General features: G+C 45.5%; 1 protein-coding gene and 1 pseudogene across 1 annotated transcript in view; both read left to right on the forward strand.

Moving 5' to 3' along the window:
• Window positions 1-20593, forward strand: part of SIAH2 (siah E3 ubiquitin protein ligase 2) — a 92799-nt gene extending 72206 nt beyond the window's left edge. The window contains exons 3-4 of the mRNA XM_029938760.1: window positions 3-313; window positions 19007-20593. Coding sequence (XP_029794620.1) covers window positions 3-313; window positions 19007-19564 — 869 coding nt within the window. The 3' untranslated portion in view covers window positions 19565-20593. The remainder of the gene's footprint in view (window positions 1-2; window positions 314-19006) is intronic.
• On the forward strand, window positions 6303-7382 carry LOC115292125 (annotated as a pseudogene).
• Window positions 20594-21682: the final 1089 nt, after the last annotated feature.

The following is a 21682-nucleotide window of genomic DNA, read 5'->3' on the forward strand; positions in this document are numbered from 1 at the left end:
CGCCACCATCTCGGCTGCGGGCCCCGGCTCGTCCGCGGTGCCCGCCGCGGCGGCGGTGATCTCGGGCCCCGGCGGCGGTGGCGGGGCTGGCCCAGTGTCCCCGCAGCACCACGAGCTGACCTCGCTCTTCGAGTGCCCGGTCTGCTTTGACTATGTCCTGCCCCCCATCCTGCAGTGCCAGGCCGGGCACCTGGTGTGTAACCAATGCCGCCAGAAGTTGAGCTGCTGCCCGACGTGCAGGGGCGCCCTGACGCCCAGCATCAGGAACCTGGCTATGGAGAAGGTGGCCTCGGCAGTTCTGTTTCCTTGCAAGGTAAGCCCAGGTGCCACCCGCGCACCTTCGCCTGGCTACCTCCCAGAACTCGTGTCCTCCAGCCCACTCGTATGAACTGGGAAGCAGGTGGCATCTCTCTTATTTAAAAAAAAAAAAAAGAAAGAAAGAAATGTTTACGCTTGGCCACCCTCCTCCATGCCCACCTGTCCACTTTGGGAATAACTCTGCGCTGACAGTTGCCCGAGCGCTGAGCCCGGAATAATTGGCACGCGGTCGTTTTTTTAGAACACACAACTTAACGGCTCTCCCCGCCAGGTGAGAGCCAGGTAGGTTTAGGCTGGACAAGTAAAACTTGGACCAGGAAGCGGACTGGCGGGGTGTGGGGGGAGCCAAACGCACCCTTTACCAGCTTGTAAGGATCGGTACTGTATTCCCCCTGCACCCGCGCCCGCCCTCTGCGCAGGCCTGACACGTGGGAGCCCTGGGGAGTGTAGCTAAAAAAAGGGCGCCTACTGCCTGTTTTCCTCCAGCAACAAGAAAACCCTGCAAACCACGCCTTTCCCTCTCCTAGCCTTCCAAGGACTAGCGAGATGTGTATTTGTACCAAGTGGGATGAAAACAAGAGTTGATCAGGAATTTATCAGGAAGAGCACCTAGCAACTGTTACAGGGAACTGTTACAGTTCTCCCAAACCCATCACTTGTTTAAAAAGTTGTCAACGCTCTTGTAAAAAAATGCCAACCACTGAAGACCAAAAAAATGTCAAATGAAAGACCAGGACCTCTCACCTCCTTTCCCACCATTGTTAGGCTTACTGTGGATCTTTATGGATTTTTTGTAGCCGTGTTTAAATACACTTTCAGAGCTGAACATAGAATCATGGATGTCAGTGTGAGTCCAGAAGGTTCATAAACACACAGACATAAATTCTTCTCCAGAAATAACTCGTGCAAATTGCTGTTTTAAAGTCTTATTCTACGTATTTTTCTGTGTCTGAAACCCAGCTCTCCCTCACTGTATTTTAAATGGCTGCATAGTTTTTCGTTGTGTGGACATATTATAGCATCTGTTTGCTTACATGTACCAATTAAACATCTTCAGGAACAGTTTCTGAGACATCCCTGACTATAGTACCTCATGATCATCTAGAGCTGGACCAGGAAATTCATTTTCTAACCTTGGAAATCGTGTCATTAATAGTTTTGAGGTTGGTTTTTTGTTGTTGTTGTTTTTTTTAAGTAACTGTTCTGCCTCTTGGGCCATCTAAGCTGTCTTGCATTTCTCCTTGGTGCTGCTTATTTTTATAGGGCAAGAGCTTATTTTTAAATTAAAAATAATCCACCAGAGAATTGAAGCTTGGGACTCAAGTCAGTAAAATGAGTGATTTAATTTGGTCTGTGCCCTGCCACAAATCGAGTTTAAAATAGCATATTCAAATAAAGGTTTGAATCCATGTTTGGGCTATGGGTTTTCAGTTAACCTTAATAAATTACTCTGCTTTCAATCACCTCTCATGTACTGCTAACTAATTTACCCAGCCCAGTAGTCGTTTCTCATAAAATATGGGTGTTTCTGTAATTTTTTTAGGGTCATGAAGAAGGTGGAAGCCTTGTGGTCAAGCAATTTGGTGATAGGTGACGTAACAGTGGGTATTTGATGTTTGAGATAGAGTGTGGGGACCGCAGGGGGTGCCCCACAGGATTTCAGCTCTTCACTTTGTCCCAAACCTTCAGTAGCTTATAGAAGAAACAGCTTTAGGGGCACCTGAGTGGCTCAGTCGGTTAAGCATCTGACTTCAGCTCAGGTCATGATCTCATGGTTCATGGGTTCAAGCCCCTCGTCAGGCTCTGTGCTGACAGCTCAGAGCAGGGAGCCTGCTTCCAATTCTGTGTCCCCGTCTCTCTCCCTCTCAAAAATACATAAACATTAAAAAAAATTTTTTTAGAAGAAATGGCTTTGGGTGAATTAGAGTTCACAAATGGACATTTGGTATCAGTCAGTATTCCATAACTTATCTTTAAAAAGCAATCTCATAAGAGCGTTGTGCTGCTCCCAAGAGGAGGGGAAGGAAACAGTTATGCTGTATAAAGTGTGAAGTTTCACTTTCAGGAACTCAGATTCTGGTTCCTGTTGCAACATGTTTTTTTCCCTAAAGTGTAATATGCTAGTTTTTCAAGCCCTTCTTGAAGAATGGTTCTCTTGGGAATCAGGGGTACTCCGTGTTTCTGTACACGTCAGTGATTTTCTAAGCCCCTATTCTATTTGAATGCATTTAAGGAAAGCCATCACTTTGCAAGTGGAAACTAAACAGGGTCAACCATTCCCCTACAGACCAGGCACCAAGTTTAGAAAGTGATCTTGGGGTCACGTTTGTGTGAGAGATCTATAAAGCTGGAGAATGCATGCCTCAACTTTGGTTGACCCATAACGCAAACTATTGACAGGGCAGCTGGGCCAGTCAGTTTAGATAAACCACACTTGGATATTATACAGCAAGCATCAGATAGGTCAGTTGAGGATTGAGAGCGATAGGGAGTGATACGAGCTATGTAAGACTTCAGCAAAGTAGGTCTGTGTAGCTAGCCCCTGGTTTGCGCTAGCTCCTGCACATCAGAGGGACTGCCTTGTCACTGTCCTGACCTGCTCTCAGAACTGCTCTTATGGGCTGGTTCATGTGAGAAAAACGATGTTGGCTGATGTACCAGAGCCCGGGTCTCATGTGTAGCCTGGCGCTGCCACGGTGCACCTGAGAGATGCCCCCTCGGGAGCCTTGATTTCCTCATCTGTAAATAAAGGGATTGAACTGCTTGACTTCTAAGGACCTGTAGCCTCTAGAATACCATGAAAAGAGGGGCGGCTATATGGAATGGTTACTGGGTGGGTGCCTGTGTCTCAGCCACCTTCCAAGGGTCATCATTTATTAGTTTGCCTTTCTTTTTTTCAGGTGAAGAAACAAATGCCTATAGAGAGGTTAGGTGTTAAGGGACTTGTCAGGATCAGTAGGCCGGCTCATGAACCTGCATGCCAAAGGCACACATCCTTTGTGCTACATAGGGATTTTGCATCAGAGCCTTTATCCCAAGGCTCCAAACTATAACGTAAGGTTGACCAGTAATAAACAAACCCATCTGCTCGGACAAGTTTACCAGATGGGCCTCTGATGAGAAACTTTGCAAAGAGACGACATACATGTTCACTATAAAGTTCACTGGCAAGAATTTAGTAGGACATGTGGGATGTGACGTCAGGGGGAACTAGCCCACAGACCTAACATTTGGGGGTATTTCATCACAGCTCTGAACTGCTCATGCTTCAGCTGGCTCAAAAATGGATTTGTTGCCAAATAGCTTCCTTACATAGGTATGGGGCCACTTAATTAAAGGCTAAGTGTTGCCAGCACCTTTGGTAGAGGGCACCACATGCATTATTAGCTCGGGTCTCCTTTTAAGGAAAGGATCTCTATCAGAGTAGGCTGTCTTGCACCTGTGATATTTTTCGTCCATTCTATGGCTTGCTCTATGCCTGAGAAGTTTTGACATCCTGTTCCCATATCTCAAAGGCATAATCTCTCAGTGGAGCATGGGTATAGGGGGAGAAGTGAAAGTTGGCACATTTGTAGCCTCCCCCCATTCAACAGTATATTTTATCTGAATTATCAGCCAAGTATTTCTCCCCACAACTGTGGGGGATGCTAAACCATCCCAGCCCACTTACACTATGATACGTTTTCTCTCCATTGTTCCTTTGTTTTCTCTAGTCGTGCATCTCCCAATACTGAACTGGAAAGCCTCAGTCAGACAAGTCTTTCCTGAAGTTGGGATGTGACAGTGTTGCTTTTGTTCCTGACAATAGAAAGTTAAAAGCTCCTCAGGGTGGACAAACCTAAAAGGCAGTGGGGACAGGTGATGTTCCGGAGGGAGGCATCTGATGGGTGGCCCCAGGGTGCAAGAGACCTCAGGGAGCAGTAGAGACACTTTCTGCTCAGCTCTGACTGATTGGCAACAGTGAGAGTGTGGATGCAGCCTAGCCAGACCTTTGGATTTTTTTCAAGAAAAGTCAGAAATCTGGATTTTTAAAAAATGTGAAGTATCTCAAAAAAAAAGTTTTAACATTGGCTGAATTCATATTGAAGGCCAGAACTTGCAAGCCAAACCATCCATGTCTGCAGATTCCAGCTGCCAAGTGCACCCCACTCCTGGTCCAGATCTCTTCAAGAAAGCATTCGCTGAGTCTGAAGTTCGCCTTTGATTCTTACTCTACGTGAACTTGGGAATTCTGAGCAATCCCAACCGTAGGTGATTTTATAGCTTATTTTCATCTATGCTTTGCCAAGAGAATATTCTATTCTGGCCCCCTGGGAAGTCTGGAATGTTGTCCCAGAGACTAGACATTTGACTTTGAACAGGTCAGTTTATGTCTTTGGACGTGAGTGTCTTTAAGAGGAAGAGTTGGACTAAATCATTATACCAAGAATCTTTTTTTTTTTTTTTGCCCTAAAATTTCAGAATCTAGGGAAAAGAGCTCTAGGCAGGAGGCAGAACTGGGTTCCCATCCTGGCTTTGTATGACCTTGGCCCAGTCACATACCTTCCTGAGCTTGTCTGTCATCAGTTAACAAGTATGGAGATAACACCAAGCCGGTGGGTTGCTGGGAGATGAGACTGAATTGCTAAGTCTTTTGCTTCACCAGATCAAAGGAAGGTGGGCGGGATCAGGCAGTTGCTGGCTGACAGATATCAGTTGCCCAGAAGTCTGAGAGGATAAGCCAATTTGCCAAAACCATTTCAGAGGTCTTTTCCTCATCTTGAAACTGCCTCTAAGACAAAGACCATTTACCTTGGATATTTCCCCTGTGGTCTTCACTACTGACCAAAGTTGTCTAGGTTTACTCTAAAGTGTGTGCGGGCAAGCACCAGAGTCCACATGCATCTACGGTGAGGCTCAAGACTTTTCCAGAACCAAACTAACAAACAGTTTTTGAGTGTAAAATTAAGAACAGAAGCACTAGAGGGGCGCCTGGGTGGCTCAGTGAGTTAAGCATCTGACTTCGGCTCTGGTCATGATCTCACGGTCTATGAGTTCGAGCCTTGCATTGAGCTCTGCTGACAGCTCAGAGCCTGGAGCTTGCTTCAGATTCAGTATCTCCCTCTCTCTCTGCCCTTTACCCACTCTCTCTCAAAAATAAATAAACATTAAAAATTTTTAAAAAGAACAGAAGCACTAGAATGCTGGGTAGGAGCACTAAAGTTATGCCAATTCCACACATCGTTGGTAGGCATTTTTGTATGGGTCATCAGCTCCTAGAACTAGTAGTAAATCATTGTGACTTAAAGTTGACCTCTGGTGCAACCAGAAGGGAGGAGACCCCCCCCCCTCCTGAAAGGTACAGCAGGTCTGGCCTATGAAGTCCCTGAGATTGGATTAGATTTTCCTGTTCTGTCTTAGATCCCTTTTTTGAAGCTCAGACAAAATGCCATATGCCTATGACTATAGTAAGACCTCCTTATAAAATGTGTTAAGAGCCAGACTTGTGCAGGCAAACTTTGCGAACCATGGCATTTCTCATTCAAACTCATAAGGTCTTCCCTCCTTGAAAGGGGCACATAGTAGGTACACATTTGCTCAAGGGAATGCCTAGCACAATACATTGTGTATTACTGGTGAGCTGTACAGGATGTGATCAGACATAGGGCACTAGAATGTGACTCTCCTCTGCACATCCTGAAAAGGAAAATAAGAAAGCTAAAAAGTTTTCCTGATTAAATGTATCTGTATATTAAACCTGCGACTGTGCTCTCTAGGGCTTACGAGAGATACTGAAAATTTTCTAGCAGAATTTCCTCTGCTTTACCTCAGGTCCCCATCTACCTCCAGTTGTTTGTTTAAAAATTGAGGAACTGTCTGTCTCATTGCCAGTTGGGTAAAGATTTTCTGTAGTGATTTTTAGACTATCTGGTGTCTGTGAGATAAAAGGTTACCCCTTCCCAGTTCTCAGCCACAGGTACTGAAGATGGATGAAAGATACACCTCTTTTAAAACTTCAAATGGGGTCGAGGTGGAGGCGCTGGGAGGCGGCGGCCGGTCGCGTAGGGCGGCCCTCCTCGCTCAGAATTATGGATCCAAGCCTGTTGAGAGAACGAGAGCTGTTCAAAAAACGAGCTCTCTCCACTCCGGTAGTAGAAAAACGTTCAGTACCTTCTGAGCCGTCGTCATCATCATCAAAGCAGAAGAAAGCAAAGCTAGAACATGGAGGATCATCAGGCTCTAAACAAAATTCTGATCATAGCAATGGATCATTTAATTTGAAAGCTCTGTCAGGAAGCTCTGGATATAAGTTTGGTGTTCTTGCTAAGATTGTGAATTACATGAAGACACGACATCAGCGAGGAGATACACATCCTCTCACTTTAGAAGAAATTTTGGATGAAACACAACATTTAGATATAGGACTCAAGCAGAAACAATGGCTGATGACTGAGGCATTAGTCAATAATCCCAAAATTGAAGTGATAGATGGGAAATATGCCTTCAAGCCCAAATACAACTTGAAAGATAAGAAAGCCCTACTTAGGCTGTTAGATAAGCATGACCAGCAAGGCTTAGGAGGAATTCTTTTAGAAGACATAGAGGAAGGACTCCCCAATTCCCAGAAAGCTGTCAAGGCTTTGGGGGACCAGATACTATTTGTAAATCGTCCTGATAAGAAGAAAATTCTTTTCTTCAATGATAAGAGCTGTCAGTTTTCTGTGGATGAAGAGTTTCAGAAACTTTGGAGGAGTGTCACCGTGGATTCAATGGATGAGGAGAAAACTGAAGAATATCTGAAGCGACAGGGTATTTCTTCCATGCAGGAATCTGGACCAAAGAAAGTGGCCCCTATCCAGAGAAGGAAAAAGCCCGCTTCACAGAAAAAGCGGCGGTTTAAGACCCACAGTGAACACACATCTGGCTGGAGTGCTGAAGGACTACTCGGACATTGCTCCTGGCAAACAGCCAGCAGTTTTATTCGTGAGCAAAGAGTTAAATACAACGTCAAGGTCTTTCTTGTTGATGCGGGGCTTTAAAGACTGTCTTCCCATTCTCCTTCTTAGGACTGAAAGGAGCAGTTCAGTTTACAGAACAAGAGCAAATCACCAAACTCCAAGCTTTCTTTAATCGAGTGGGCGGACGAGATGTGTGATATTCCCTGTTCACCTTCTGTTTCTAGCAGGGAAAGGCGCTCAGCATGGCATGCAAGTGTCTTTGCTGCTTATCTCCATTTCTCAGTGGTTCCTCGTTCCATTTTTCTTCCTTTAGAACAAGTTTGCAGATAGTCTGGAATGCAATTTTGTTTATTCCAAAAAGGACATATTTATAATAAAATCATTGTAGAAGGAAGAAAAAAAAACTTCAAATGAACAAAAGTAGTATCTTTGGGATACTCCTATCCCCAGGCTATCTTCTCCTCTAGTAGTTTTTTTTTTAATGTTTTATTTATTTTTGAGAGAGAGAGACAGCATGAGCAAGGGAGGCTCAGAGAAAGGGAGACACAGAATCCGAAGCAGGCTCTAGGTCTGAGTTGTCAGCACAGAGCCAAATGCAGGGCTCGAACTCATGAACTGTGAGATCATGACCTGAGCTGAACTCGGACACCCAACCAACTGAGCCACCCAGGTGCCCCAACCTTCTCCTCTAGTAGTTTTGAGGGAGACCTTTCTCGAACCTCCTAGTCCAGATCCTTACATCCCCACGAGGGGTGTGATGACTTCTCCAAACCTCAGCGGCTCCTTGGTAAAACAGGGTGCATGTTGGGAGGATCAAACATGGCAATAACTCACGCAAAGGGCCTAGCACAGCCCCAGCACCGAAGAGCCACTAGTAAATGGGCACAGTTAGAAGCTAGCGGAAAACAAATGGCCAGTGTGTGAGGTCAGGTCCAGGCATAAACTTTAAAAAGAAAAAGAATCCCACAAATTCTCCCACCAGGTTTCTTTTCCCTCCTCCTCATCATGTAGGTTTTCATGCAGCTGCGTTACTTTGGCCCTGGCTTTGTTTGTCAGTGACAAGGCTTACTGTTTTTTGGTTTTTTTCCCCTGTAATGCTTTTAGAAAAGAAAGCCTGGTTAGATTAGGCAGTGTCTTTTAATATGTGCATTTTATTTTATGTACTATAAAATATGTTTTTTAAAGTTATATGATCCATTACTCTAACATGTGGAACACATAAAAATATAAAATTAGGGGCGACTGGGTGGTTCAGCTGGTGAAGAATTCGACTTTTGATTTCAGCTAAGGTCATGATCTCGAGGTTGTGAGTTCTGGGCTCTGACTGGGGCGTGGAGCCTGCTTAAGATTCTCCCTCTCCCTCTCTTTCTGCCCCTCCCTTATTTGCACTCTCTCTCAAAATATAATATATAGTTAAAATATATATACTTATATATAATACATGTATAGTTAAAATCTCTTATAATCCTCCCAGCTAGAAATAACCACTAGACCATTTTCACATATGTCCTTAGAAACTTACATCTTCATCAGTGGAGTTTTTCACTCAAAGGAAAGCAGGTGAGATAGAGAAACCACACGTAATGTCATAACATACGTTTTCATCTAACACATCGTGAGTACTTTTCAAGGTTGGTAAATAGTCTTTAAGTTCAAGTTTAAACAGCTGCATAGTATCACAGTAGTACCAGAGTTATTTTACCAAGCTCCCGTTTGTGGTCATTTAAATCATTCTGTCTTTTACTGTTAAAAAAATTACTTTTTTAAAGTAATTTTAAAGTAAAGTACTGCTAGAACAGTCCTCGTGCATAGGAAAGTAACTCTTTCCTAACGGTAACCTCCCAGATGTTGGATGGTAAGGCCAAAGGGTATGTGCAGAAATCAAAAAGGTCTTGCTAGCAGAGCCAGACTGCTTTCTCACTTGGAATCCTTCACAGCTGAGTGCCCATTTCCTTCCAGCATCACCCACAATGGGTGTTATCCTTTTGGTTTTCTTAACACTACTGCCTGCTTTTCTCCCTGGTGGAACCTGGGGCCAGACTGCCTGCTAAATTTTCATCATATCCACCCGTACCTGGGACTCCGCTGCGGCCTCTCCCTCCTACAAACCATCTGCCAGCCTGTCGTTGCCTCCCCTGACCCCGCCCCTCGGAAGCTCTGAGTCTATGGCGGGGACAGATGTGCCCGCAGCGGCCTCTGCAAGCAGCACGAGCAGAGGAGTCTGGAGCCGTCTCAGCAGCGGTGGGGACAGAACCGCAGTGTGAAGGATGAGCAGCGTCTGCCGTGAAGAAGGAAGGGACGGGAGGTCCTGATGGGGTTTTGTCGGGAGGCCAGTGGAGCTGTTGTACAGTGTCTCTACCTTGTCTGAAGGAGCTATATTCTCTCATGTTCTCCTCGTTACTTTGTAAAGGAAACAGGAGACAGTTCGTATCCTCCCCAAGAGATTTGCCCAGAGGCCTACAGTTTGTAAGTTCAGGGAACAGGAACTCCAGGACAGGCCTTGTAACTGCACACACAGTGTCTTTTCCACGTCAGCCTCCCGCCTTACCCGCTATCCACTTCACCCCACTGAGGAACAGCGATCCCCCCTTCCCTTCCAAACGCACATAATGGCTCTTGGAGGGATGGCAGCAGCATCAAGAGGGCCCTCATATTAGGGTTGCCAGGAAATATACAAGATACCCACTTAAATTTGAATTTCAGAGAAACAATTTTTGGTGTAATTTCAGGTTTTTTTGTTTTTTTGGGTATTTTTTGGTGTAAGCATAACCCAAGTATTGTCTAAGACATCCTGGGCATCTTGTATTTTTAGTTGCTAGATCTGGCAACCCGACCAGGGACGTCTTCTGGAGAGTTCCAATGCTTTAGTCGAGAAATAAAGGCTGCAGCGGGATGTAGCCCTGTCTGAGGCGTGACGGAGCAGTTAATGTGATTGCGCAGGTCGGAGCTGGCAATGGAAGAGCAGGGCACATTGAAAAGGAGTGGGCAAGGCTTGGGTAGGGTGGCACAGAGCCTTTAATCCCGGCTCGTCCTCTGACATGCTTTTGTTTGCTTGAACCTACACTCTGAAGGCACCTTACAGAACTGGTTCTCCGGGACAGTGCGTCGAGGCCTGCTGACTCTGGCCGTGGTCAGATGAGAAGCATACTTGGTCAAATGTCAACTTTTGTTTAAAGCTTCTAAGGTTAAAAAAATAAGCCCCTGCCGGCCCAGGGAGGCTTTGTGAAGCCAGATGCGCTGCCCTCCCCAGCAGCAGGACGCTCTCAGATGCCTGTGCTAACGTTACGCAGGGGTCTGCCGCCAAGTCCCCCCTGGTGAAAGAGCTGTCTGCAACATGGGCTTTGTCCGTGTTCTCTCAGGGAGAAGGAGGGATTTTTGAGCCCAGGATTTTAGTCAGAATTGCCTTCACCAGAATAAAACTAATGAAGTCAGATGTCAGTATGTCCTTAGTCTCACCACCTCTTGACAGTGCTGGCACTAAGTGATACTGTCTTCTCGGGTCTGTAACCATGAAAGCGTTACAGAACCTCTGGCTGAGAATTCTGTCTTTGCACTGCCTCACAGTGGAGGTAAGGAATCTCCCACCCGGGTCAGCAAAGAGCCACAAAGGTTCTTAGAGGATGGACACCAGACAGATGCAGGTTGAACATCATAACTAAGGCACAAGAAGAGAGTCTGCTTTCTCCCTGTTGCCCAAGTGTGAACTTAACAAGAGTCCAGGGTGAGTTGTCAACAGTTTTGTTGGTACACTCAGAGGTGACATGGTAGGCTCATTTCATGTCATACAGAACACAAGGTAACTGAGCTCTAACCAGTGGTTGTAAACTCATTTTTTTCATGTTTGTTTATTTTTGAGAAAGAGTGTGTGTGTGTGGGTGTGTGGGTGTGTGTGAATAGGAGAGGGGCAGAGAGAAGGAGACACAGAATCCCAAGCAGACTTCAGGCTCTGAGCTGTCAGCACAGAGCCCAAAGTAGGGCTCGAACTCATGACCGTGAGATCATGACCTGAGCCAAAGTTGGGCACTTAACCGACTGAGCCACGCAGACACCCCAATAAACTCATTTTAAACAAGAGGGATATAGAGCTGCCCAAGTGACAGCCGTATTGTTTCCCCATCTATGTAAGGCTTCAGAAAAGCTTCAAACCCCACACCCCAAAAAGTTTATGTAAATAAAATACATGAAATGCCTTTATCAAAAATAACAAACCCATAGGGACTGAAGTCTAACAAAGACATTTTTCCTTCTATGATCTCAAGGTCTATTGAATTTTTTTTTAATTCTTAAGTTCCACAGTAAGGCTTTTAATTAAAGTAAAATTAACATGGTGGAGAACAATCATCTTCTGCAGTTAACCTAATGTTTATTCATTTACCAACAAATATCGGGTGGGTGGGAAGCAAACAATAAACCAGTAAATCAGTGAACAAAATAAGTAGACCCATAAATTAATGGAAAATAACCTGTGATCATCTGATGTTTTGAGGGCAGAGTAACAGACTTTGAGACATGAAGGAGCTAGTTTGACTTGCTAGAAGTCCTTTTAGAAAGTGGTAAAATTAGGGCACCTGGGTGGCACAGTTGGTTAAGCGTCAGGTTTTGGTTCAGGTCATGATCTCACAGTTCATGTGCACTCTTGCACTCTCTCTCTCTCTCTCTCTCAAAATATATAAACATTTTTTTAGAAAGTGGTAACACAGAAGTTTACCTGCTGGTTAAAATAGAAGTTTCACCATGCTTTGGTTCTATATGAGGTTTAACTACAACTGCCATTCAGACGAGTCTTTTTTTTTAATTCATTTTTTAATTTTTTTTTAATGTTAGTTTATTTTTGAGAGAGACAGAGCATGAGTGGGGGAGGGACAGAGAGAGAGGGAGACAGAGCATGAGCAGGGGAGGGACAGAGAGAGAGGGAGACACAGAATCCGAAGCAGGCTCCAGTCTCTGAGCTGTCAGCACAGAGCCAGACATAGGGCTCAAACCCACAAACCGCGAGATCATGACCTGAGCTGAAGTTGGGAGCTTAAGCGACCGAGCCATCCAGGCACCTCTTTCATTCAAACACGTCTTTAAGAATGTTGAGGTTAAAAAAACAAAAGAATGTTGGAGAAAGACCTCTACCAACAGTCCGCTAGTATCTGCTGAGCACACACAGGAAGTTCCACCACCAGGAGACTGTCCTTCTACCTGAACTCGTGTAACCCTGGTTCCATTTGTGGGTTCACCTCCCCAGTGGTAAAAGGGGTTTACGTGTGTAGGAGAAAGGGGGCATCGGTAGCTTCATCCTGGAACCTCTTTCTGACATGTCTGGAATCAAGTGGAGGAACCTTGGACCACTAAGTGTGGTGGGTAATGAAACTGCAGTGGCTCGTTAGGATAATGGGACTGTGGTCCAGGGCCACAAACTTGTAAAGGATCCATCGAAGGAGCAAGGGAGAAAGCTTTGTCTCCACGAGGGGCAGAGAGGTTTAAAAAAAAAAAAAAAAAGTGCTGGTTATTATAACAATTGTCCACATTGATATAATTTATTGGCTCACTAAAATGACTCCCAAGACCTTCTAGTAAAGAAAAGAGAAAAATTAAGTAACTTAGTTGCTTTTACCTGTAGATTTGCAGTTAAAAGTATGTTTTCTTTAAAAAAACAAAAACAACCCTAGTATGATAAAACTTCATTCAACTAACTCTGCAGAAAGATCTGTCCTATAAAGGATAAGTATGCTTATATCAGTCTCTGAATTCTTTAACACGTTTTTATTTTTATATGATTTCAAATTTCCACAACAGTTGTAATAATAGTACAAAAATATTCCCACATACCCTTTATCCAGATTCACCCAGTTTCATTTTTGCCCCCTTTGCTTTTTCATTTTGTACACTCTTCGTTCACACATATAGTTATTTAGCCATTTGAATCGAAATTGCAGGCATCTTTCCCCTTTACCCCAAATACTGCACCGCTTCTCCTAGAAACAAGGATGTCTTCGTATATAATGATGGTCCAGTTATCAAAATCAGGAAACATGACATGAAGTAGATACTATTATCTAATCCACAGGCCATATTTAAGTTTCAGTTACTGCTCCCATAATGCCCTCTGTGGCAGAGTTGGTTTCCTGGTCTGGGGTCCTACATTGCATTTAGCCGTCTGTGTGCATTTTGTGATCATTACAGTTTATTAGATGGACGGAACAACGCACTTTGCTTTTGCTTACTCTAAGACAAGATCATTTCTTGGATTTAATTCAAACGTTTATGAGCATCAACAACAAAATATTGATTGTGCTTTGTTTTTCCTGAGACACTCTCCTTTGAGGCGCCGGGAGATGCTCTGCTAATAAATTTCAGTTTCCTGGGAGGTGTGAGTGGGTGGAGGGGGGGCAGTTACCCCCAGTCCCTGAGCAGCGACATCCCTCTGCCAGAGCTCAGGGTGCCTCCATTCTGGTAAATTGTTGATTGTTGGAGCTCGGGAAATTGTTCTTGAGTTGCAGGGACTCACATTTAATGAAATCAAGTAACTTGTTCTAAACCAGTCACAGGATCCATGACCTTCACTAGCACCCTGGCTAAATAGGGTTATTCTGTTTATGTGCTCATTCCATAAACAAATACATGTGACTGTGTTTATTAGGTAAATAACAGGCGTTTAGTGTTTGTTTTCTGACCTATCTCATCAGGTTTGTGTGTAAACAGGCTTCTGTGCCAGAAAAGGAAAGACCCTACCTAAATTCCAACTTAAATACAGCCTTCAAACCCCATGCCCAGGCAAAGAATTGGCACTATTTCCTGCTTTCTGCAAAGACTTAAAAAGGAGGCACCGGGTCACACATCGCCTTTCAGGGCAGAACATGTCTGCACAAGACTTTTGGGCCTCTGCAACCTGAAAAGTTTCTAAAGAGAAGTCAGAAATGTTATTTCCACATTTGTTTCTAGTTCTGCTGGGTCATTTTTCCCCTCCCAACGCTCTTCTTTAGCTTGGGGCTTCCGGGTGTGGGGTGTGTGTGTGTCACTGTGCCCTCTCTCCCAAAAGAGGTTTGCTTACAGGGAATTCCCACCTCACCCCACCCCCTGGGGGGCGGGGCAGTGAGCGCTGGGCCCTGTGGAGCAATCTCCTGTGGAGCTGTGCACATATCCCCCCAACACACAGGCGGCTCAGGTGCTCGGTCTCAGGAACGGGAGTGTGCGACAAGGACCAGGCGTCTGGAAAGCAGGCATCCTCTGAATCGTTACTATTTGGTGGGGGCAAGCCCTAGCCAGGGTGTGGAAAGTGAAACCTCAGGACTTTCTTACCAGGTACCAGAGTAGGTGGGAGGGCCTAATTACTGGTTACTTATTTGTGACCTGCTGCTCCTCATTCCTTAGGGAGAAGTGCTTTCATGAAGGGCTGTTTTTCTCCTTGCAATCCAAGGAAGAAGTTAATATGAGGACCTGCCTGCTTCCAGAAGCAGTCTGTCTGCAGACTCTAGGTTTGGTGGGAAGGGGATGAGGGTTAAGGCAGATGTAAATTCTTTGTTTCTTTTACTCAGAACATTTTTTTAAATATCTTTTAACATTTATTCATTTTTGAGGGAGACAGAGCATGAGCAGGGGGAGGGGCAGAGAGAGAGAGGGAGACACAGCATCTGAAGCAGGCTCCAGGCTCTGAGCTGTCAGCACAGAACCCTGACACAGGACTCGAATCCACAAACCACAAGATCATGACTTGAGCCAAAGCCAGGCGCTTCAGTGACTGAGCCACCCAGGCACTCCTCAGAATATTGATTCTTTGACTTCTAAACTATCCCATACCATGAAAGAGCACTCGAGGAGGAGCACAGCAATGCAGGGCTCTGCCCCAAGTGTGGTCAGAAATGGCCATGTGGCCCTGATGAGTCAGTCTGTAAAATGGGTAGAACTAGCACCCTAGCCAGCCTCCACGATCTGCAAACCACCAAGTTCTCCTTGTGTGGCTCCACTACCTGAGCTATCCTGGGTAGTGCCCATTGGACAGGCAGTGACCAGCCTTACCTGCTTACTGGCATGGGCCCCTTCTTACAGCTGTCACTGTGGCTGCCCAGCTAGGTCCTGTCATTCATCATAATCAATCCCAGGTCATTTTGCCTGCCTGTGACATTTCAGATTGTCATAATGGGGGAGGATTGATTCTAGCATCTGGTGGGTTGAGGCCAAGGATGCTGCTAAACATTCTATAGTGCACAGCACAAGCCCTACCACCAAGGATTATCTGGTCCAACATGTCAGTACAGGTGTCCCCCACCTTTTAAAAGTTCACTTGACTTCACTTTGCTTTTACAAAAGACCTGTTTTTGCTAACCAAAAGAAGTCCAAAGAGGATTTTCCCTTTTACAAAAGACAGAAAAGGAAAATAGGTTCAGTATTTCTTTTACAGTGTACATCCTGAGCAGCGGGGGTGGCCTCTCCAAGCCCTTCCCTGGAACCTACACTCAGCATCTCAGCATTAAGACTCCATAGCTTTGAACAGTATCTGTGAGCATCTATGCTTTATCTCAGTTGATTTTGTGCATCTGTTAACAAGATGTATCCCAACACATCAGAAAAGTTTGAGAGAGGTTATTTTTTTGGTACTAGGAATGCTGGAAAGGTTTTCCATATGTTAATGGTAATTGCTTCTTGGTTTTTTGCCATCTTGTCTTATGAAGGGTTTTGTAGGAACAGTGTACTTTCAGATAGTGGGGAAAACCTGTAGTGCTACCGTAGAGGCACCCAGAAAACAGACTAGGTTGTCAGTAAAGTCACTGAGGGAATATGGCTCCGCTCCCCCAGTGCTAGGACCAGGTGGAGCTGCTCTGTCCACAGTCCACTTCACCTACAGTGAAGCTTTCCTGGTCTCCTCCTCCTCAGCCCATCCCCACTTTGAAATCACCTGTCACCCCCCCTCCACCCCCCGGATCTTTGTGTGCATAGCTGGCTGTACCTCCGGCATTCCTGAGTTACTTGCTGTTGTGTGGCACCTCTGGACAAGAAGCCCGGGAGGGCAGGGTCTGCAGGCAATTCCCAAGGTCGGCAGCTCTTAGGAGCCCCTAGAGCTCGTCAGGAAGACACAGGCGAGGGGCGGGTTCAATTTGGGTTTGCTGCTCAGAGGCGCCTAGACAGCCCCAGTGTCCCTAATTTAGACCAAGAACTTTCCCTCCGATCCCCGGATATGAGCCGCTATTCCAGAACAATGCCACAACAAGTATGCAGTGGAGCACAAGAGTGCGTGCGCATGCCCGTGTGTGTGTGAGTGTGAGTGTGAGTGCATGCATGTTTAAAGTTTAGATCTTTTCTTTTTAGAGATCCTCTCTTATCCAGTCGTCATAACAGTGGCACACCCATGGTCATGAAGACGCGCCCTCGCCCATGATGGAAAAGAGAAGGAATAGATTGCCTTTAAAGTTAAGCTTGTTTAGAAACAGCAGAGTAAGCACCTAACACTTTAAAAATATACTTACTTAAGTTAATAGAGGCTGTAGCAAGATCTTTTTTTGTAAGGTCGTTGTACACACAAATGCTAAGTAGTGCCTTTTCTATTTGTGTAGTTTGGGGGCAGTTCCCTGGTCTCTATATTTGGGCCAAAGGAAGAGTGTGTGCTTTGTGATGCAAACCGAATAATTCAGAATGTAAATACTCCTCCCTGCGCTGAAACGAGTGCTGGATGAGAAGAGGTACAGGTGGTGTTCTTCCATACACTCTTTGCCAAAGTTTGTCTCAATCCTGGAACGATCCCTGGGCAGCTATGAGGAACGGCCCATTCTGAAACTGCAGGTCCCAGGATCGGGGGGCTTGCTTCAGCCAGAGAATCTGCCAGGCTCTGGGCTCATTCTTGCTATTTTTATTGTGTGTTTTTAAGCTGGGCAGATTTGCCTCACCCATCACTCAACAGAAGAACATCAGAAGTCTGTGTTCCTAACCACACTCTAGGTTTAAAGCATCGTTAGTTGGGATTTTGGTTTTTTAGGGGCCTTACACTGTTAACACAAAGCAGAAATACATAGGGATAAATACATTTGTTTCTCCTTCTGATTGTAAAGGTTTTTCTATACCCCTCCTTTTAAAATTAGACCATGGTTTAAAAAGATGAATAAGCATTCCCTATGGGCAAAGTAAACAATGGAAATTTTTTTGCCAATTTCTCTTGAAGGTTACTGTAATCCGCTTTAGGTATGGGGGAGAAACCAGCTGCATTTCTTTCCTTAAGCCACCCTCTTCCTCATGAGGGGAGACTCCACTCCCTTCCAGTGGAGACTGCCTTCTCGCCCTCCTCTCAGTGACTCTGGCTTAGGGTCCTGTGCGGAGAAGGTGCCCAGAGCCTGCTTGTTGCTGGCGATAAATTCATCTGTGAGGATTAGGATTTGACCGACTTAAAGTTTATAAGGGGATTATCCCCTGGGCGGTGTAGAGAGAATCAAAAACAGATATGGGGCTTTGTTTTGTTAGCAAATGGGCGTGGCGTCTTAGACACATGACCTGGCCCTGCCCACTTGGGCTGTCTCCCAGTAGGGGGGTGGGGAATCCAAGGGAGGCATCGCAGCAGATGTACCTTGCCACCACGTGCTTGAGGGGGACTTCCAGTCTCACCAGAAAGGTGATTCAAGTTTCCTTATTCACAAGACAACAGCGTGGCTCTCTGGGGACGTGCCTGCTTCTGGGCTGGTGTCCCATCCGGTACCTAGGAGTTCACACTGTCATTCTTGTGAGGGTGAGAAGAAGTCTGATTCTTTGCCATGTGGTCTCTTCCCAAGATAGGTGTGATTTATTCATCAGGAATGTCATCCCAAGTGCAAGGGAGAAAAAGGTTTCATTCCTACCCTATTAAGGCAGCATATGAGGGATGGCCTGACTGTCAGAAATCTTGCCTGGGACAAGTGCCCACCCTGGGACCCACTTTAGTTTCCCTCCCTCCTGGCCTGGCAGGAGGGCCTGACATAGCTGGTCCCAACGGTGTGCACTGGGACTTGAGGAGGTAAGTGGTCTGGGCCCTCCTCATCTTAACCACTACTGGCTGGAACCCACCTGGCCAGTAGATTCCCGAGTTCGTTCAGAAGCCCTTGGATGTGATTTCCTGTCACTCAAAAAGTGTATTCGAAGCCCCTTTGGAGCCGAGGGGTTAAAAGGTGAAGAAATGAGGTCATATTTCCAGCAATATGGGGGGCCTTCAGCCCCCTCTGACCCTGACCACTCACTTCATCAGACAAGAGCAGGGCACTGCAGGCCCATGGGCACCGCTTGAGGTAGGCAGGAGTGGCAGGGACAACCACGAGGATTCAACTATCCTCCCTTCCAAGTACTAACCAGGCCCAACCCTGCTTAGCAGAATTCAACTATTCTCACAATTGTCTCCAGGTGAAAACTGGCCTGGAGGTAACCTATCTCTTGCCAGGCTATGCACCTAAGCAACTTTAAGTTTTAAAAACTTCTTTAAGTTTCACAGAAAATATGGGGAAGGTCAGGGTTTCTAGGGCTGGCTCAACAACTCTGTTTGAGAAGTAAGGACTTCAGTGCTCACGTGTTCAGTGGTGTTGGAATGGGGCATGGCCCACAGTCCCTTCCTGGTGGAGGATGTTCCCAACTGAGGATGAATATGAACTGAGGCTTGTGGTCTTAAAGATTTAACTCCTCTGAAGCAAAAGTCATTGAAATAAGGATACAATTTAAACCCCAGAAACCTAAGTGGGTGAATCATCTTAGAGGCCTGCACCAGTAGGAGTTTTGAGAAGGCACGACGGCTCATGTTGCTCTTTCTGTCCCTGCAGTACGCCACCACGGGCTGCTCCCTGACGCTGCACCACACGGAGAAGCCAGAACACGAAGACATCTGTGAATACCGTCCTTACTCCTGCCCTTGTCCCGGTGCTTCCTGCAAGTGGCAGGGGTCTTTGGAGGCGGTGATGTCCCATCTCATGCATGCCCACAAAAGCATTACCACCCTCCAGGGAGAAGACATCGTCTTTCTAGCTACAGACATTAACCTGCCGGGGGCTGTCGACTGGGTGATGATGCAGTCCTGCTTTGGCCATCACTTCATGCTGGTGCTGGAGAAACAAGAGAAGTACGAAGGCCACCAGCAGTTCTTCGCCATCGTGCTGCTCATTGGCACCCGCAAGCAAGCCGAGAACTTTGCCTACAGACTGGAGTTGAATGGAAACCGGCGGAGACTGACCTGGGAGGCCACGCCCCGGTCCATCCACGACGGGGTGGCCGCAGCCATCATGAACAGCGACTGCCTTGTTTTTGACACAGCCATAGCACATCTGTTTGCAGATAACGGCAACCTTGGAATCAACGTGACCATTTCTACATGTTGTCCATGAGGCACCGAGGTTATCTGGGCACAGTGCTCTGTGGTTAATAAAGGTTTTTATAGATGTTTTATTCACTGTGTCTTCACAAGCCAAGACCCACAGTTACCCCCGTGTTCTGTTGGAACAGCAACTTCCCATCTGGCATTGGCCCAGCAAAGTTCACTACATGGGAACGAATGGGGTTGGCCTGGTAGTCATTTGGAGTCTGTTCTATGATCTGAAATCAACTTTATTATGAAATTTTATCTACTTCCTGAACAGCACTTGACAGGTTGCTCAGGGCTCCTGTAGACCAGTATGTTAGGAATTGGAGGCTCCTTCCCGCCTGACTCCCTATATTGGTCTCTCCAAGTTGACTAAAGCACAGTGACTGTCGATAGATTCCTTAACCTTAACTTTTTCTTTGTAGGGAGTAGGAATTGTTTTAATGAGTTTTAAACAGTGTTTCTCAAACTGGATGGCTAATGGCTAATCCACATGCATAGAGTCACCTGTAGTACTCACCTTAAACATGCAGATTTGTGGAGCCTGTGAATTTATAACAATCTCACCAGGTGATTCTGTCCAACAATAAAGTTTGAGAATTACTGAGTTAAATTGTAGAAAGGGTCCAGACTTTAAAGGTGCTTTATGATTGCCCTCTACTGATACTCTTTGTCCTTCTACTCTTTCATTCCCTCCCCACCCTAACCTACCACTCCCAACTGAAGGCCAGAACTGAAATCCCCATGAACACACTCCTGAGATCTGGTCACTCTCTTGTGTTTGGGGTGGATTGTCTAGGAAAGCGAATGGTATGGCCATTGATAGTTCTCACATAAGTAGGTTTTGCTCATGACTAGTACAGATGACCTGTTTACACGTGACTTCCCTCGGAGGCCATCCTTGACTGCAGCTGGTGGGAAAGACTAGATCAGTAGAGTTGTTAAAGCTTTATAACCAGTGTCATATGCTTGCTATTTAAAGGTATGTGTTGGGTTGTTGTTGTTTTTTGCCACATTCACTTTAGTTTTTTAATAAATATTTTCCAAAAATGAATATTCTGCTTTATTTTCCCAGTTGAATAAGGCTTATTTAGTGGGCACTTCCTGTGTGTGGGTGCATGAAACTTCACCACTATGTTGGGCATGGAGACATCACTATTTCCACATGAAGAAACGGCCATTGACCCCAGGTCATGACACAGGTCTGTATTAGAAATGGGGTCCAAACTCAGTTCCCTGAGGCAGGGACTGCCACTGGTGGTGTAGGTGTCTCCCTTGGAGATGTTCTCGCAAGTGCCAGCACTGTGGAAGAAGAGTATTTCTCCTGTTTTACGGAATCAGAGAGAAGAGGCTTGGCCAGGGCTGATGTCGGGAGTCCTGGGATTGAACCAGGGTGATCTGCTCCCTCAGTCCCGACCCTGAAGTTTCAAAGGAATTCAGAATATTAGCCCCATATGCCTGGTGAGGATCGAAGACTGCTTAAACTTAGCAGCCCAATGGCATTAGAGTAGCACCTGGTGGAAGGGATGACTTTAAGAGTTTTTTTTTTTAGCTGAGATGTAGTATTGAGTTCTTATCCAGGATAGAGCTCTGGCAGGCAAGGAAGATTCTAGAAAGTTTCACTCTACACAGCTTGGCCATAAACATCTCTGCCTCAAGTGTTTTTGCCACATTTTCACTGTATAACTAATTGGCCATAAGGCAATTTTGCCATAAAAGACAAAAATCACCCAAAAAAATGGGACATTTTAACATATGCTAAAAAGGATATAATGAAACATGAAAAAAAAATTAAGACTTCATTGTGGAATACAAAATAATCGAATACATTTAAAATGTGTGTAGATTCATGGCGATACTGCGCAAATAACTGATTTTACTTGGTGGATTTTACCTAAACACTTGTCCCCAAGGCTTTTTTCATTCATAGCCTTACATATTTTGCGTGTTGATTAGTCTCCTCATCTGGCATTGTGCTTTTTCTTTTTTTTTTTGCTAAACTTTCTTCCTTTGTTAAGAAAGGTTTCGGCTTCCATGTACTAGGATTACGTCCCTGTAATGGACCTTTGTACTGTGTTGTGAAAGCCTCTGTGCTGTTCTTTGTCCTTGGCATACTGTCACATGTTCATTGATAGGCCTTCCA

The sequence above is a fragment of the Suricata suricatta genome, chromosome 5 (assembly GCF_006229205.1).
Source record: "Suricata suricatta isolate VVHF042 chromosome 5, meerkat_22Aug2017_6uvM2_HiC, whole genome shotgun sequence".
Classification (NCBI taxonomy): Eukaryota; Metazoa; Chordata; class Mammalia; order Carnivora; family Herpestidae; genus Suricata; species Suricata suricatta.